Consider the following 18449-nt stretch of genomic DNA (forward strand, 5'->3'; position numbering starts at 1 on the left):
GTTCGAATTCAGCCCCCGCCTCTGACTGCTGGGCGAGTTTGGGGCGCTCCTCGACCTCCCTCATTTTCAGCGTATCCTTCTGAACGTGGGGAGGATTTAAAGACGTGTGTGAGTTCAGGAAGCTCCTCTGCTCACAACTCTCCCTAGTTCCCTTATCTCTCCAAGTACAAGCCCAAGTCCCCACCGTGGCCCTGCAAAATCCGGCCTGGTCCTTCGTTGCCCTCATCTCCTGCCTTCTCCTCCTCCCTCCCTCAGCTCCAGCCACAGGGGCCTCTTCACTGTTCCTCACACACATCTGGCATGGTCCTGCCCCAGGGCCTTTTACGGGCTGGTCGCTCTCTCTGGAATGCCCCCCACCCACCCAGAAATCTGTGTGACTCGTTCCCTCACCATTCCTGGGTTTCTGCTCAGATGTCCCCTCCTCCAGGAAGCCCTCCCTGATCTCCCTGTCTAATGCAGCTTCCGCCCGCTATTACTTAGCACTACTTCATTTTCCTCCACAGATCTTATCCCACTGCCTAGTCTACATTACGGTGTTTGTGTCTGCTGCCCCTTTTGTGAGAGCACAAGCCCCACAAGACAGAGATTTCCAATTGTGGGGTTTCCTGCTGTGTCCTCAGCACTTAGCTCAGTGCCCAGGGCACTGTGGGGCTCAGTCAATATTTGTTGACCAAACCCCTAATGTTTAACAAACCCAAGTGCAGGTGCTGCTCTAAGCTCTTGACATGTGCTATCTCATGGAATCTTCTTGCTGCCCATTTTACAGACAAGACAACTGAGTCCCAGAAGAGGGAATTCAGAAGACTCAGAGGGTGTGCTCAGTGCTCAATACCACGTCTGCCCCATAGTAAGTGCTCAAGAAACGGCAGCTCTTGCTCTCTGGGTCTGGGGCTGGCTTTTCCTCCAGGCCCCTCCATTTCAGGGTGTACCAAGCACTGGGTTAAATCCCGGCCATGCTACTTGCTTGCCAGAGAACTCCAGGGCAGTGACTTTGCTGCTCTGAGCCTCAGTTTCCCCATTTGTAAAATGGGGCTTTGTCCTTGCCTCACGGCCCCACTTCCTGTGGGTCTTTGCCCACTTGGCACCCCCGAGGTGAGGCCTGTGCTGATGCCCCACCTGCCCCCTGCCCACCTGTCCTCCCTTCTTAGCACGTATCACCATGGGATAGTCTATACGCTTTACTTGTTTCTAATCTCCTCCTGCTTGAATGTCAGCAACCCGAGGGCAGGGAGTTTGTGTTTTGTTCACTGTTGCATCTCCAGTGCGCCTAGAATGGGGCCTGGCACCCCACAGGTGCTCAGTAAATAGTTACCTGGTTGAATGCCACGAGGCACATAAAAGTCTTTTGGGGGTCAATGAAAATAGTCTAAATTGGACTGTGGTGAAACACACCCGTCAATTCACTAAAAACCATTGCATTGTATATTTTAAATGGGTGAATTGTACAGATTGTGGGTTATATTTCAATAAAGCTGTTATATATTTATATAATATTTAAACAATGTATCTAGAAGGTCTGAAGCTTACTAATAACCAACATACTTGTTGCTGGGAGACAGGCTCTGTTCTGAAAGCTCAAAGTGGATCATCTCCCTTTCTCCCGTAGGGGAGAGCCTGTTATCTTTACTACTATCCCCATTTCTCAGATAGGGAAGTTGAGGTATGGAGAGGCTGAGTCCTGCCAGCTTTCCCTTCTGCCCCAGGGCTTCTCAGCCTGCTGCTCCCGGAGATAAGATTCAGGAGGGGTGTGGACTTGGATGAGGGGAAATACATGACCCCTGGATCGTTGCTGAAATTCCACCTTTCTGGTCAACCCTGAACGTGAGCCACAAGGCTCAGGTGTGCCAGCAGGACCCGTGACACCATCACCGATGGGAATCATGGCTGTATTTCTTGTGCTGCAGTTGGTTCAGGGATTCTCAGCGACTGTTTACAGTCATCCCTGCTTGGAGCCACGCGGGTTCTAATCGCTGCATTAACCAGTTGCCCATGTCACCCTGCCACGAGTTGTTGTTGTTGTTGTTTAGTACATGATCACCGTATTTCAATATCATTGGTTCCTGTCGTAATCCCACGGGCTTTGTTTTATGCCTTTATCGTCAGCACTACCCTGCCTCGTTACACAGAGGACTTCACTTCCTAAGTGCACTGCTGACTCGTCCTCCATCTGGCTGCTCTGAGTCTGTGAGCCTCTGAGGTTTCTCCCAGGTTGTCTTTTAATTTCCCTGATTCCTTTGTAGCCTCTGGGGCCCTCCCTCCAAGGCACAGTTTTGAAGTTTTTTTTTTTTTTCTTTCTTTCTTTCTAGCTCCCTCTTTCCCCATCTGTCCAAGACCGCAGGGAGAAGACAGCCGGACTGCGGGTAGTTAAGTGGGTGGGTCTGGACTCCTAAGCATCTGGTTCGAGTCCCGCTGGGTGCCTGGCTGACCTGGGCCGTGAGTTCCTCCCCATTCTGGGGCTCCCTCTTTTCCACATGGCGCAGCTGTGGAAGGGGGGACCCCACAGACACCTACTGAGGTGCTGCCAGGATCTTGGAGCCAATGTTTGGTCCTGAGGGCTTAAATGTGTAGAAGCCAGCTCAGTCCTTGACCCCTCCACGGCTCACTTGGAAACCCCTTGCTGTGGCACCCTCGGATCCTGTGAAGCAAGGTGTGCACAGGTAAGAACAGGGGCTCGCAGCCAGAAGCCCCGGGTGTACTGCATCTCCCGGGCCTGGGTTGCCCCCCCCCCCCGCAAGATGGTGCCCTCAGTTCCCACAGGGTCTTCAGTAGGGCCCACACCAGCCATCACAGGTGGAGGGCTTAGAATAGTGTACATGGTAAGGTTCCATAAGCTCTAGTTATCCCTGCTCCCCTGCTCCAGCTGCAGCAGGCCTGCCAGAACCCAGGCCCCGGGCCCTTGGAAATCACTGGAAAAGCTTTGTGCATGCTCACGAGGGATCTTCCGGGGGTGCCTGGAGCTTTGTGGGCTCAGGGTGCTTCAGAACTGCCCCCTCTCCTTCAGTGCTTCATTTCACACATTAGGGGGACTGGGTCAAGAGCTAGGAAGGGGGGAGGGTCCATCCTTCGGAGACCTCACATATCAGCCTCCCACCCGCGGGGGCCCGCAGAGAAGAGGGCGTGTCACCCTGGGCTAGCTGCCACCACCGCCCACCTGGCCCCTTTTGCAGAGCTCGGTTTCTGCTTTCGCCTCCCTGGGCCTGTTCCCCAGCCGGCCGCCAGCGGGCGCCAGAGGAAACCCAAGTCAGCCGCTCCGTCCTGTCGCGCAGAGTCCTCCCAGGCTCCCGCCCACCAAAAGGCCCTTCTTCTCCGCGGCCTACGAGACCCTGCACGACCTGTCCCCACTCCTCCTCTGACCTCACCTTCCACCCTCTGCCTCTTGCTCACTTGGCTTCCTCGCGATCCCTCAACATGCCAGGCCCGCACCTGCCTCAGGGCCTTTGCACTGGCTGTTCCCTCTGCCTCGGACGCTCTCTTCTCCGATATCCCCGTGGCTCCCCTCATTTCACACCATGATTCTGCTCAGGGGTCACCCCCGCAAAGGAGCCTTTCCTTGCCCCTCGATCCAGAGGGCTTTCCTGTGCAGTTGGGCAGGTTGTTCACTGCGCAAGTCCCCGGCTGGGTTGGGGAGAGGAGGCTGGAATCCAGCTCAGGCTCTGATCTCCAAACTCTGTGCCCTGAGAAAGGGCCTAATTCTCACAAAGGCCATCGATAGGCAAGTAGCCGGTGCCTTGTCCACTTACATGCCTTGGTTTTTACTTCCTACCAGTCCCAGTGTATTTATTTGTTCAGATGCTTACTCTCTCCCCCACTAACAAGCCGGCTCCCAAGGGCGGGGACTCTCTTCTGCCTTACTCACGGTGCCTAGCAGACAGTCTGGCACCCAGCAGGTGCTCAATAAATGCATGTGTAAAAGGCCCTGGCAACCCCCTTCCCACACAAGTTTAGACCCAAACACCCTCCCCAACAAAGACCCAAAAGCAATAGGGCAGAGGGGCCGTCAGTACAGTTTTAAAAAAGAATCGGTTTTTAATTTACAAGAGTTCTAAATGTACAGAATTCTCCTTTAAAAAATCGTTATACACAATAAATACAGTACAAAAAAATTTATCTTACAGTACTAGTTTTGTCTCCGAGATTCTGAAATCTGGCGCGGGCGGCTGGAGGCAGGAAGAACAGGAGGGAAGACTGGCTGCGAGGTGTGGCGGAAGTGCGGGCAAGAACCCGCTTTCTTGTTTGGGAGGTGCTCAGGCCTCAGTCGAGGGGCTGGGGGGTTCGCGCGCTCCCTCTCACTTGCGCACACACACGGGAAGACATGGACGCGGTGTGGGGTACGCGCACACATGGCGATGACAAGGGGCCGGGGACCCCGCGCTCAGGGCAGCGGGGAGGCTGGCGCCCGTCGCCGGTCGCCGCATTTCCTCTTACAGCCTGTGGGGGGCGCAGGAGACGGGGCAAGCGGGTCCCCAAAGAAGCCTCTCAGCTTCAAGTATCCCCCCATGGACGGATCCGTGAAGCCACGCAAAGACCAGATACCTGGACGGACACATGGACGCGGTGGGAGCACCCCGGGTAGCCCCCAAGGCCTGGTAAACACACGCGTGTGTCCCCCAAACGGAGGGGCGGATGTGGCAGAACGTGGGAAGAGACAGAAGACGACACACCGGGGTCACCCCCTCCTTTTGCGGGCCGCCCGTCCCCAACGCACACACCGGCGGGGCAGGAGGCCTCTGTGACTCAAAATAACTTAGGCAAGATCGACTGTTGGGGGACCCCCGGCTCGTGTCCCCCAGGGGGGCTGAGGTCGGGCTTCCGTGGGGAGCCGGGGGGCGGGGAAGGGAGGCGCAGGCCGGTGTTATCTGTTCAACGTCCTGGGGCCGAGGCCGCCGTTGTGGCTGGAGGGCGGGTAGGCGTCGGGCCTGTGCAGGGGGGAGGCGGCGGGCGCTGCGGCCGCGGCGTGGGGGTACGGGGGCGCGGGCGGCCGCCCGGGGGCCTGCTGGAGGTTGAGGATGCTGTCGATGGCGCTCTGCAGGTGCTCCGTGAGGGTGTCGTCCTGCGGGCTGTCGCTGGAGAAGCTGGCCTGGTCCACGTCGGGCGAGTCGGACTTGCGCCGCTTGGCGGGGGACGGGCCGCCCTCCCAGCCGGGCTCCCCGCCGCCGGGCCCGGCGCTGGCGGCGGGCTGGGCCGGGGCGCCCTTGAGCATGCGCTGGTACAGCTCGTCCTCCACGGCCGCCAGCTCGCGGATGAGCCCGCTGGTGGCCTCGTCCACTTTGGTGGGCGGGGGCGCCGGGCTGCCGCCCCGCGCCCTGCCGGCCCCCGCGCCCCCCGCGCCCCCGCCGCCCAGGGCCTCCACGTTCTCGCGGTAGGTCTTGCGCAGCGGCAGGCGCGGGCAGTGCGGCGGCGGCGCGGGAGGCTTGCGGGCAGCGGCGGTGGCGGGCGGCGGGTGGTCCACGGTGCCGTTCATCTGGCCGGCGGCGGGGGGCGGCGGCCGCGGCGGGGGGTCGGCGGCCTGCGGCGCGGCGGGGGGCGGGGGCTGGTGCACGGGGTCCAGGGCCGTGTTGTGCACGACCTTGCTGAGCCCGGCCTCCTGCTTGATCTTGAGCTTGAGGCCGATGCGGCTGCGGGCCTCGTAGGTCTTGATGGGCGGCCGGTTCCGGGAGGGCATCGGGCCGTCCTCGTCCGCGTCCAGGGACGAGGCGGCGGAGGACGAGGAGGAGGACAGGGACGAGGAGGCCCGGGCCCAGGTCACCGAGGGGGAGCCGCCCGCGCCGCCGTGCCGGATCACGAGCTTGGTGGGCAGGTGCGCAGGGGGCTGGGCTGCGGCCCCGGACGCCGAGGACGAGGGCGGGCCGTGGCCGGGAAGCCGGTGACCCTCGGAAGAGGCCGCGACGGGGAGGCTGAGCGCGCGGGAGGAAGACACGTACTCGTCTACAGAGGCGGGGGGGAGAGGAGAGGGGGGAGAGCAGAGAATGCCCACTTTCAATAAACGAGGACGAGAATAAGGCCCTGGAGAGCAGAGCTAATAGGAGTTGGGGTGCACTGAGCGCCCACCGTGGCTTGCGCCCTTTACTCCAAATTCCCACGATGCAGTTAGGGGGAGCCCCTTCCCAGCAATTCCAGAGTGCCCCAAACTCTAAACCCACAAGGCCACCGGCCACATGGGACTACTTACATTTAAATGAATTAAAAGTATATAAAAGAGCCCCTACTCCCAACCAGAGAAAACCATTTACTAACATTTGGGTGCATTTAAAACTTTTTTTTTTCATGACATATTTTTACAGTTGACATCATAAATTTATAATTGAGTATCCTGCTTTTTAATTTAACATTATTGTCATAGATATTCATCCAATAAATATTTATTTAATCCCTACTGTGTGCCAGGTACTGTGTTGGGCTCTGAGATAAAAATGCTGAATTATAAGTTACTTCTCCTTTTATTAAAATTATTCATAACCATAAGCTTAATATTTTGATGATAATCTATCATGCATGAGTGTCGTTATTCATTCAACTGAGGACTGATGCTTTTTAAAGTTACTTCCTGTTTTTTGCTGTCGTAAGTAGTCTTACAATAAATGTCCTTGTAATAATAATTTTAAAAAGTATATAAAAGAAAAAAAATCCACTTTCTCAGGTATAGCAGCCACACTGCAAAAGCCCAAGAACCACACATGGCTGGTGCTAGTGCAATGGACAGTACAGATACAGAACACCTTCACCAGTGCAGAAAGCTTCAACAGACCACACTGCTAAAAATATTATTTTTTTTTTTGGTATTTCATTTTATATCAAATATCAAAATCAGAATTCTCACCTGAAATGCTATGAGGTTATTTATTCCATTTAGTCTGAATTTCTGTTTCACTGCAGAAATGTTTGTGTCTTTGATCACAAAGTGTTTCCCCAGAGCCCACTGGGAGTGAATTGGAAGACAGTCTAAGCATCTCAATTACCTTTCTAGAATCAAAAAAGTTCCAAAACATATCTGGCCCCAAGGGTGTCTGATAAGGGACAGAAAATTGGTAACACGAGCCTCACCTTGCAGGTGAGACAAAGAGGCACAGAGAGGTTAAGTAATTCACCCAAGTTTGCACAGTCAGTAAGTGGCAGAGACTGGATGTGATCTGTGCCCCTAACCACAAGCTGTCCTACCTGTCCATCCTTATCCTTGAGATTCAGAACTGCCCCCTGCCTCTCTCTCACCATGGCCACCTGCTTGTGCCAATGTCTCCCTAATGACCACTTTTAAAAAAATCAAAGGCGGTGTTTAGGGATGAGTTGGGCAGGGAGGCTCGCCCTCCACTCTCCTGGAGGGAAGCCCTGGAGTTAGTTAAAACAAAATGTGGGTGAGGGCTTTCAGGAAGTTTTGGAAAAACTGGCAGCTTGGATTCCACTGACTGCACCTTCTCCTGCAGGGTCCGCACTAGGGTGAGGCAAGCGAGGCACCCAAGGTGCCAAACTGCAGGGGGCTGGCTCTGGCAGGGCCACTGGAGGCACCCTGAATTCTGCATCCTGGTCCCCTTGCTTGCCTCGCCCTAGTCCCGGCTCTGCTCCCTCTCTTCCACCCCCTCTGGGGGCGGCAGAATAATTCCCACCGTCCCAGGATGGAGGAGGGAAAAGAGACACACTGCGACGGAGGATGACCTGTGTCCCTCCTGGGGTCAGAGACGGGGGAGCCGCCGCCGCGGGAAGGGGGCTCGGGCGCCGCCTGGTGGTGGCGAGTGGTAAGGCCGCGCCGCCCCGCCTCTTTCGGGGGCGCACGTGGGCTGGGGGCGCCCCTCCCTCCCCTGCCCTCTCACCGGGCTTCTCCTTGGCCAGCTGCTTATCCAAGGCCAGCGTGGTCTTCTCCTCCTGAATGAACATCCGGTCGATCATCACCATCTCCGCCGAGGGGCTCACCCTCTGGGGCGGGGAGAGAAGCCGGCAGGTGGAGGGGTGAGGCGGGCAGGGGCAGCCAGCAGCCGCGGGACAGCGGGCAGCAGCGGCCAAGCTGGCCTTCTCGGGCGGCGACCACCAGCCTCCCTGCCTCCCTGCCTCCCGAGGCTGAGGTGGGGGGCGCGGCCAAGGACACGGGGCGTACCCGGGACTCCTCCAGGAGCAGGAGGCGGTACTTGTTAAGCATGGCCTGGGTGCGCTTCAGCAGCTGCGTGGAGACCGTCTCGAACTCCTCGTCCACTGCGGAGGAAGCGCAGGGGTCGCAGGGCACGGGCCACGGGGTGCGGGACGGCCAGCACCCGCTCGCGGCTGCCCCCACCCGCCGCTGCCCAGCAGCCTCCCCGCCCGCCCCGGCCGCTGTGCCTGGGCCCTGGGGGGGCCTCACCTTTGTGGTAGTCGGTGGGGGAGGGGAGGGCGCCCTGGTAGACGTGGTAGGGCAGGAGGCGATGCAGGGCATCCTCGAAGGAGGGGAAGGCTGTCTTGTAGTCAGGGTGCAGCACCGAGCCCTGATGTTTGTGCAAATGCTCCAGGAAACTGGGGGTGGAGCGGGGAGAGAGCACACGCACACACACACACACACACACAGCCGCGGTGAGGCCCAGGAGAGGCCCCGTCCTGGCTGCAACAAGAATCCAGAAAAGCTCACACTCCCAGGCGGGTGCCAAGGTGCCCTAAAGGCACTTGTTTACCCTCACAGAAGCCCTGGCAAAAACCACAGGAAGTAGGTGACATGGTTATCCCCACTTTACAGATGAGGAAACCGAGGCTGGGGGAAGTGAGGTCACTTGACCCCACAGTCCCAGGAAGGGGTGGCCCTGAGGGTGGGGCTCCAGAGGCTGGAGGCTCCTCCTTCAATGGGGTACTGTCTCCTGCCACCTGGGGCCAGCCTGTCCCCACCCCACCTCCAGCCTGAGCACAACCTGCAGCCGGAGGGAGGGAAGGAGAGGGCACAGAGGGAGGGCGGCTGGAGCCTGGGCTCTGGTCTCTCCCTGGGCTGTTTTTCTACTGCAGAACTTCCTGCAGTGGGTAACATCCCTTTAGCGTGTCACTCTCTGTCCCTCCCACCACACATGCTCGTCCTTTGCTGCAGGCTGGCAGCCCCTGCTCACCCTGGGGGCCAGACAGAAAACTGGGTCTGTGTTGTTCACTACTGTGTTCTCAGCACCCAGCACGGGGCTAGGCAGTGAGAACTTGATAAACACTTGGGGGGGAGGAGGGCAGAAGTGAGGGAGGAAGACGTCAGCGTCAGCTTTTCCCTGCCTATGCATCCAAACAGCCCTCCGTCCCGTCACCCAGACCCCCAGCCACCCACCCACGAAGCCCCACCCAGCATCTCCTATACTCATTTACCCACCCACCCAGTTATCCAACTAAACACCCATCTATCACCCAGCCACCTCCCCAGCCACCCACACAGCCCTCCATCATCCACCCACCTGGCCACCTGTTCACCCAAACCCCAGCCCATCCACCCCCTCCAGCACCCGTGCATCCCTCACCTACCCGAGAGGTAGCTGTCTCTCCACACACATCTGTCCATCCCCCCTCCCCCTGCCCCCACCCAATGGAAGAGGCACCCACCGTGCCCCAGCCCTGTTTTAGGTGCCAAGGGTGCAGCAGTGAGCAGGGCGGACCCAGTCCCTGTCCTCTGGAAGCACGCATTCCACTGGGATGCTCAGCGCCTCATCAGATCCTCACCTCCCCCAGTGGCCCTACCACCACCACCCCCCATTTTCCAGAAGGGGAAACTGAGGACCTGTGAGGGGAATGCTACTGCCACGAACTGCATGGCTAATGAGAGCCGGTGCTGGGACTTGAACCCTTCTGGGGAGCGGCACGTGGGCCCCTCCCCAGGCCGCAGGAAGGCCCCGGCGTGGCCGACTCACCAGGCTTCCTTGCTGGGCTGCAGCGGGGGCGGCTTCTTCAGGCCGCTCAGCTTGCTCTCATACTGTGGAGGAGAGGGAGCGCGTGAGACAAAGACGGCGTCCCACCCAGCGGGGTCCCCAACCCACCAAACCCAACCTGCAGGGGAGACAGGGCTGGGCCCAGGCTGGGGACCCGGGGAGAGGAGGGTGACAGGCCCCTGGGTCCCTCCACCGGGGTCCCCGGTCACCTTCCCCAAGCTTGGCCTCTCTGCCTCCCTCTCCGCCCCTCGGGCCTCGCCCTGCCCCGCTGCCCCTCCAAGCCCTCCCCTCTCTCTCATCTCTATCTTGCTCCTACTGCCCTTTCAGGCCCCCATCTCCGACGGGTGGGCTCGGCCTCAGGCTCCTCTCTCCAGTCTCTGTCCAACAGTCCCCCCTCTCCACAGCCCCCCAGTGTCCCACCACAGCCCACCCTCTGCCAGGTCTCACCCTGACCCCTCTCCTGGGTCTGCCGTCTGAGGGCCTCAAGCAGCCCCGGCCTCTCCTGGCCCTGGCGACCGTCCTGGTGTCCTGCTCAGGGGCTGGCCCTGCCCTGCTGTCTTGGAGCCGCACTCACCCTGTCTCCGCCACATGCCTGTCAGTCTCCAGGGCTGTCTCACCACCACGTCACTGGCCCGTCCAGCTGTTCTGGCCTCTCACCTGCCATCCTGCCTCCGTCCTACAGTCCCGGTTTCCCCTGTCCCGTCTCTCCTGGCCCTGCTGGCCCCATTTTCCAGATTCCTGACGGTGTCCAGGGCCTCTTACCTGCAGCCCAGAGGACTTGCTGGGCCCGGACGGAGCGGCCTTGGCCACGCTCAGGGCGGGGAGGTTGCTGGCAAAGGCTTTGCCCTCGGCAGGAAGCAGAGGAGGGAGGCCTGGGGCAGGGCGGGGGGCAGACAGGGCTCAGGGCTCCCTGCATGAAGACCCTTCCACACGTGACCCCCAATCCTGCCTCCCACCGCCCTCCTGGTCACGTGCCCTTGGTGGCCACTCCAGCCCTGGTTCCTCCTCCTTCCCTCCGCACCACGGGGTCCAGGCAGCCCTCGGGTTCACGCTCCCCGGAGCTCTGGCCCTGCCCACCCACCCACCCACCTTCGGGCCCCACATCTCTCCTGCACGGATACCTCCTCCCTACCTGCAGTGGCCATGGGTGCTGGGGCCGGGGGGTGGCCAGGGGTGGTTGGGGTCCCAGCAGGGGCCTGCCCGCTGACCAGCACTGAGGCGGTGGGGCTGGCGAGGGGCACCAGGCTGGCGGAGGTCTGCGGGACAGCAGGGGGACCCCCGGCCTTGCTCTGGAGAACAATTCCGGATGGCACCTAGGAGGGGACAGGTGGTTGAGGGGTGGGGGTGCAGAGAGAGCCATAATGCAGGAGGGGGTCCCCTGATGGGACCCTGGGGGGCGGGCAGGCTGGGCGGAGGGGGCGCTGGGGCCGGGCCCTGCCTCCCGTTACCTGGTGGAATCTCTCGAGAAGAGCCTTCGGCTGGGGCAGCGCCGGGAAGGGGGCGGTCACCATCTGGAAGGTCCGAGGAGGCGGTGGGGGGGGCGCTGCGGGCTCGGGGACCAGGTGGAGGGTCGGTGGTGGGGTGGGGAGCTTGTGGGGCCCCTGGCCGGGCGGGAACTGCAGCTGGAAGTCGGGCGGCGCGGGGGCTGGCAACCTGGTGGGAGTCTCTGAGGCCGCGATGGTGGGGGCCGCAGGGAGGTGGGGAGCGGGGGGCAGCGGCCCTTCGGGGGGCTGGGCCTGGGGGCGCAGAGGGGGCTGGGGCGGGCCTGGGGCCATGGGGGCCGGGGTGCTGGCAGGTGGGGGGACGCCCAGCTGGTTCTGGATGACAAAGATGCCAGGTAGAGTGGGGGGGGCCTGGGGCGGGGGGCAGGGGTGCAGGGTGGGCTCCGAGGGCGGGCGGGACAAGCTCTGTGGCTGGGAGGGTGGGCGGGAGTGGGGTCGGGACGGGGGTCGGGAAGGGGGCCGGGTGGGGTGCGGGGAGGGCAGGTGGGGGCTGTCGCCTGGGGGGGCCTGGTGAGGTAGTGACGGGGATGAGGAGGGGCCGGGGCCCTTCAGCGGAGCCGCTGCCGGGATCTGGGCAGGGGAGGGAGGGAGAGGGGAGGGTGTGGGGTCAGAACCAACCTCGGTCCCCACCGCCCCAAGACCCCGGGGACCCCAGCAGCCCCAGCCTCCACCCTGTCCTGAGAGAAAAGATCCCATCGTGCCCTCCTCTTGCTTCTCAGCCCACGCACATCCCGTCCACATCTCCCTGGCCTGTGTCCCACCCTCACATTGCCTCCATCTGTCCCCCCACCCCATCCTCTCCGCCTCCGGCCCCCCTGCCTCATCACCTCTACCTGTCTGCCACCTTCTCCCCTCCATCTCTGCCCCCCACCCCACATCCTCCACATTCTCCTGCCCTATGACCTTATCTCCCCCCTTCTGTGCTCTCCCCATTGACCACAATCCCCTCAGACGGAGGTGAGCCCTGCAGGGTTGGGGGGGCAGCAGCGGAGGAAGCAGCAGCAGTGGCAGCAGCAGGGGCACCCCCCAGCTGACCAGCGTGAAGGCGGGGGGCCGGGGAGCGGGCGAGCACAGCAGCCAGGGGGAAGGAGGGGCCGGGTGGGGGCAGCGGCCCAGCAGCCAGCTCCTGCCTGCCTGTCCAGCTAACTCAAGGAAAACAGACACGGTGGCCGGGGGCCTGGGGACGAGGAGCCAAGGACGAGGAGTGTAACTGTGTGGCCGGGGGGTGGGGGGGCAGGCCTGGGTGCACAGTCACAAATCCCAAAGGGGTGGCACCTCCGAGGAGACAAGAGAGAGGGGCTCCTGTTCCCCGCTGACTGGACTGTCCGCTGGTCAGCCCCTCGGGAAGGCAGGCTGGTCTGGGGACTTGCAAAGGGCCATGACCTTTGACCTGGTAATTCCTCCTCCAGGAATGTGCGCTAAGGGAACATTCTCGGTGGATGATCAGGGATAGCCACGGAGGGAGTATTTACACAAGAGAAAAGGGAAAACCCAAGGGCCCAACTGGCCCAGAACAGGACTGCAGCTGAGTGTGTGAGGAGGAGGAGAGCCGGCTCCTTCCTCACCACCCCCAAGAACGGGTTTCCAAGGGGTAAGGGAAGTGGCCGGCAAGGCAGCACGAGAATGGTGAGTGGAATCAGGAGAAAAAGAAAACTGCATGATCCATGGGCAACTGGTGAAATTGGAATGTGGACTGTGGATGAGCAGTATTGTCAGTGCTAAACTTCCTGAATCTGATAACTGTGCTGAGGTGAAATAAGAGAATATCTTTATTCTTAAGGGCTGAACTTATAGATTGAAATATTAAGGGTTAAAGGGACATGATGTCTGCAACTTAGTCAGAAAAAATCCAGAAAAATAAAAGAACGTGTATGTATGTTGAAAGAGAAAACGATAAAACAAATGGTGCAAGATATTTAGAATGAGTAAATTTGGTGTGGCAGCCAGCCCGCCTCCAAGACGGCACCCAGCCCGCTTCCAAGACAGCACCCAGCCCGCCTCCAAGACGGCGCCCGGCAGTCACTGCCTCCTTGTGTTCACGTGCTCTGGTATTCAGTTCCCACCCACAGTGCACCAGGGCTGGTCTCTGTGACCAGTGGAAAACTTCAGAAGTGATCATATGTCACTTCCAGTATTAGGTTATAAGAAAGACTGCGGCTTCCATCCTGGGTACTTGCCCACTCTCTCCCCGTTGGATCATTCGCTTTTGGGGAAGCCAGCTGGGAAGATCCTGTGAGCTCCCCTTTGGAGAGGCCCAGGTAGGAGGCCAGAAGCCCCCTGCCAACAGCCACGCGAGTGAGTGTGAAAGCAGATCCTCTGGCCCCGTCAAGCCTTCAGGCGGCCCCAGGCCTGGCTGACATCTTGACTAAACTTCATGAGAGATCCTAAACCAGAATCATCCAGCAAGCCGTTCCCAGATCCCTGATCCTTGGAAACAACTCAAACCACAAAGAGCTCATCTCTCTAATATAACAAGAGCCTCTAGAAATCACTAAGAATAATATCCTGTGAGTAAAAGGGGCAAACGATATGATCAGACGGTGCACAGAAAAGGAGACACAAAAAGTTCAAGCATTTCAGGAAATGCTCAACCCCACTTGGAGTGAGACACTTCAGGGCTCCGTCCCCCCCAGAGGTGGTGACCAACCAGCAAGAACTGGCAGAAATGTCTCTCTCAAAGATCCAGAAACCAGGGAAAGGAGGGCAGCAACAGGACGAACACTGAATCCTGGAAAGGGCTACTTAAAAGCGGTAGGCTCCTGTGGCACCCCGGCTGGCCCCTTCCCCACCCCTCACTGGCTCGTGCTCCCAGTGCAGATCCCGGATCCTGGGGTCACTCGTGCACATACTGGGAGCATGTGTCTCTGGCCCAAACCGGTGGTGACCTGAGGGACTCGCCGTCCTAGAACTTGCTCTGCATGTAGAGGGCGGCTTACCCAGGTCTCCTACAGAACACTGTGGGAAAGCAGTCCAGTCACGCTGCCTGCGGCAAGGGACCGCTGCCTGCAGGACATACAATGCAGCACATAAAACTGCAGGGAAACTACTTCCCAGGGAAAAGGAGATGTTTGGAACCGTGTAAATGGGGGCGTTCCTAGGGCCACAAGCAATGCACCAAGACAAGAGGCAGGTACAGAGAGGCTCCAGGCAGCCCCTTCGCTTTAGCCTGGAGCTATTCTCCAAACTCATCGTAAGGATGTGCCCTGAAGGGGAGCACTGCCACAGGTCAATCTGCAGAGACTGGGAAAAGTGTTTTCTAGAACTTTCCCATCTCCCCATCAGAAGCCCTACACCCATCATGCATTAATCCCCCATTGCCCCTGCCCCCTGCCCCTGGCACCCGGTACTTTAATGTCTGTCTCTTTGCGCTTTGCATATTCTCTGATATTTTCGTTGTCACTACCATGGGGCTTAAATTTAACAACCTAAATCTGTAACAATTCATTTGCTTCGAAACCAACTTTATTATAAAGATCTCCGGTGAGGGGCATGACAAGGTAAATATAAATGCCAGGACTATTGTATTTGTGGTCTGTATATCCACTTTTTACTTCCCACAGGATCTACAAGGCAAATGCACACGATGTAATGATAGTGGTTTTGGACACAATCTATAAACGCGCAATCTGTGACAAGAACTACATAAAGGTGGGGTACAGAGGGATGCAGGGACATGGTGTGTGTGTAATACTAAAGATGGTTTCAAAGAAAACGAATTGTTCTAGTAACGGAAGGTGGTGAGGGTACCGTGACATTATGCATGGGATTAATCCCACCGAATGGTGTGCTTCAAGGTGGCTGAGGTGGGAAGGTTTACATCGTATATATGTTCCCACAATTAGAAAAGAAAGAAAAGAAAGAGCAACGAAAGAGACAGTGACAATTAAAGGCAATACACGATCCTGGAGGGATCTCACGAGGGAGGAGAAAAGGCTCAAAGGGACATTTTTGGGACACATGAAAAAAATCGGAATATAAGCTGTAACCTTTATGTCAATGTTAACGTTCTTGATCTTAATAACTGCAATTATGGCGGTTACATAAGTGAATATCCTTGTTCTTAGGAAATGTGCATGGCAGTGTTAAGTGTTCGGGGGCATGATGTGTAATGATGTATACATCCTACACTCAAGTGTTCAAAATGGATTGATAAACTGACAGATGGAAACAGATACATAGATAGACAGATAGAATGATACGGCAAATACCACCAAATGTTAGAATTGGTGGATTCGAGTATGGTGGGGGAGAGGGCGGGTAGGGCTCTGTTGGAATTAATTTTGTAACAGCCCTGTAAGTTTTGAAGTATTTCAAAATAAACAGTTTAAAAAAAAAAAAAATCACCCTATGGTACCATTTTCTCCCTTATTCCACCAGGAGTAAGTTTCTGTCTAGTAAAGACCCTCTTGTATACGGCCCTGGAGGTGGGGGGTGGGGTCGTGTCTAAGTCGGTATAATCTGCTACAATTCCCAAGGAATGCAATTCAGTGCTATCAGAATTATAAATGCACGTTGGCTTTGATCAGCAAACAGGCTTCTGGGAAGCGACGGGTAGGCTGGCGGAGCCTCATTAGTGCCTCGCTGTGGCTCTGGATGAGTGAATTTTGTGCAGCCATCCAGAGGGACCCTTCCCAATTGTAACAAAGGAACGGGGGGACTCTCTCTGGACTGCCAGATTCGATGCCTAACGTGCCACTTTCTGGGGTCAGATGGGAGAGGACGTGAATCGGGTCTGCTCTGGGTGTCCGTGCACAAACGGCTCAAAGGGTCCACACAGAGGAAGCAGCTGTGGTGTCTGGAGAGTCTGGGTGGGGTGGGCTGGGAGCAGAGGGCCTGGGTGGGAGATTTTTCCTCACCCCTTTTTAAAATATATCTACTTTTTCATGATTGAACCGTGTGACTGTAATATCTCTCTTAAAAAAATTAAAAACGTTTTAAATGGATGGGGAAAAAAAAAAGACGAAAAGGAAACTCCACCACAGAAATGTTACAAATGGCTTCTGTACAATGGTATTAGAGGTGATTAATTTTTCTTCCTTGTTCTTTTTTCTGTGTTTTCTAGATTCTCTAAATGAGCATATAATTATTTTTATAATCATTAAAAAAAAAAAAAAGACTACCCTATGAGAGGACCGTTTACCAAGAAATTCCAACTGCCCACATGGAGAAGGCAAGATGCCCAACTCCAGGCACAGGAGGGTGACGCTTGGCAGCCTGGCAAAGTGTGAGCCGTCTGCTGACTCGTCACTTGGAAAGCTGCCGGAGCCTCCGTGGGCATAACCATTTGGGGGAGCAACCAGTTTAGCGCTTGCCGTAAAATGATTTCGGTGCACACACCCTCTGATCTGGAAAATTCTATGTCTATAAATTTATCTTGTGGATATTTTCACACAAGTGTGCAAAAGTCCAGCTAAAAGAATATTTATAGGAGTGTTGTTTGTTAACAAGCACACAGGCCACCATCTGATCTATTCGTGACTAAGGGAATGAATGAATCTGTTTTGTGTGGCCCAATAATTAAAGACTCCAGAGATGTTAAAGGAATAAGGGAGGGTTCTACACTCTCAAACATCGCTAGCGCTCGCACCTCACAACAGCCCGGGGCCCAATCCGGCCCACCGCCTACTTTTGTAGGGCCCACAAGTGGAAAGTGGTTTTTACATTTTAAATGGCTGAAAAATGAAATCAAAAGAATAATATTTTGTGATTTGTGAAAAGTACATGAAATGCAAATTTTTCTGTCCATAAATAAAGTTTTATTACAACACAGCCATGCTCATTCATTTCTGTATGGTCTGTGTCCGTCTTTGGGCTATACAGCAGGCAGAGCCTGCGTGGCCTGAAGAGCCGAAATATTTGTTAGTATCTGGCTCTTCAAAGAGAAAGTTTGCCAACCCCTGGCTTTGTTCACATATGGAACACTTACAGCATGCCAGACCCTGTTCTACGCACTATACATACATACACACACACACACATACACACACTATAGCTATATATATATAAAATTATTTTATCCTCGTAACAACCCTATGAAGTAGATGCTGTTATCATCCTCATTTTGCAGGGAAGGAAACCGAGGCACAGAGCGGTAAAACAACTTGCCCAAAGTCACTGAGCCTGTAAGTGCCAGAGTTGGGATTTGAACCTGGAAAGTCAGGCTCCGGAATCTGAATTCCTAACCATGACATCACAGCGCCCAGGCTACAATTCACCTGGACGGTGGTTTTCAAACTGCACATGGTGACCCATTAAGAATGGCTTGAATCATTTTACAGGGCTGTGACCAGCATTTAAAAAGAAAAGCAGAAAGAGAATAGAAAATGCCAGCATGTACCATACACAGATAGTAGCAGTAGGTATTATTTCATGAAAGTTTTGTTTCAGAGATATATATACTCATGTGCATCTTGGGTGTTTGATGTAAAATGGAATCCTTATCCTGGGTGGCAGTTAAAAAAAAAGGTTGGAAAGCCAGTACTCCAAGACATATCATTAAATGAGCAAAGTGTGCTTCTGTGTGTGTAAAAACAAAGGGACAACACATGCTTGTATGCAAGGCACACACACTTGGGCTATCAATTCTATCTGGGTCCAAAGTTTGGAGAGCAGAGTTCAGGCGTGAGGGGTTCCCGGATATGCACAGAATCCCCTACATCAGCGATTCTCAACCAGGAGCGATTCTGTCTCCCAAGAGACATGGCAGTATCTGGAGCCAGTTTGGTTGTCAAGACTAGCAGGTGTGGGTCCTGGCAGCTGGTGGGTAGGTGGCAGGTATGTGCCCAGGACAGGTCCCCCTACACCAGGAATTACCAGCCCCAAATGTCCATGGTCTGCAATGATTCTCAAGAACCAGGAGGGCTGCTCGTCTCTGGGAGGAGGGTCAGAATTCTGTTAAGGACGAGACTGAGTTTAATTGTAGACCTTTCCTCTTTCTCAACTGTTTGAATTTTTAAAATCACGTCCATGTAACACTTTCTGAATAACAACAATAAAAGTCAATTACAAGGAAAAACTAATACAAATAATAAAAACAGGCCTTGGGCTTCCTGAATGGGGCAGCCATGACGTCTCCCTGAAAATCGGGTCAATTTCAAGACCTGAG

The 18449-nt window shown here is 56.3% G+C and overlaps 1 protein-coding gene across 2 annotated transcripts in view; it reads right to left on the bottom strand.

Annotated features, from left to right (window-relative positions):
* Positions 1 to 4001: 4001 nt before the first annotated feature.
* The window catches only part of BICRA (BRD4 interacting chromatin remodeling complex associated protein), a 78509-nt gene continuing 64061 nt past the window's right edge, over positions 4002 to 18449 (bottom strand). The window contains exons 8-15 of one of the 2 annotated variants that reach the window (XM_037819480.1): positions 11291 to 11914; positions 10975 to 11155; positions 10605 to 10714; positions 9825 to 9886; positions 8324 to 8472; positions 8084 to 8178; positions 7803 to 7905; positions 4002 to 5925 (exon numbers count right to left, since the gene is read on the bottom strand). In XM_037819480.1, the coding sequence (XP_037675408.1) occupies positions 4853 to 5925; positions 7803 to 7905; positions 8084 to 8178; positions 8324 to 8472; positions 9825 to 9886; positions 10605 to 10714; positions 10975 to 11155; positions 11291 to 11914 (2397 nt within the window). In that variant the 3' untranslated portion in view covers positions 4002 to 4852. The remainder of the gene's footprint in view (positions 5926 to 7802; positions 7906 to 8083; positions 8179 to 8323; positions 8473 to 9824; positions 9887 to 10604; positions 10715 to 10974; positions 11156 to 11290; positions 11915 to 18449) is intronic. The other variant, XM_037819481.1, reaches the window with a different exon arrangement.

This window comes from Choloepus didactylus, chromosome 27 (genome assembly GCF_015220235.1).
Source record: "Choloepus didactylus isolate mChoDid1 chromosome 27, mChoDid1.pri, whole genome shotgun sequence".
Taxonomy (NCBI): domain Eukaryota; kingdom Metazoa; phylum Chordata; class Mammalia; order Pilosa; family Megalonychidae; genus Choloepus; species Choloepus didactylus.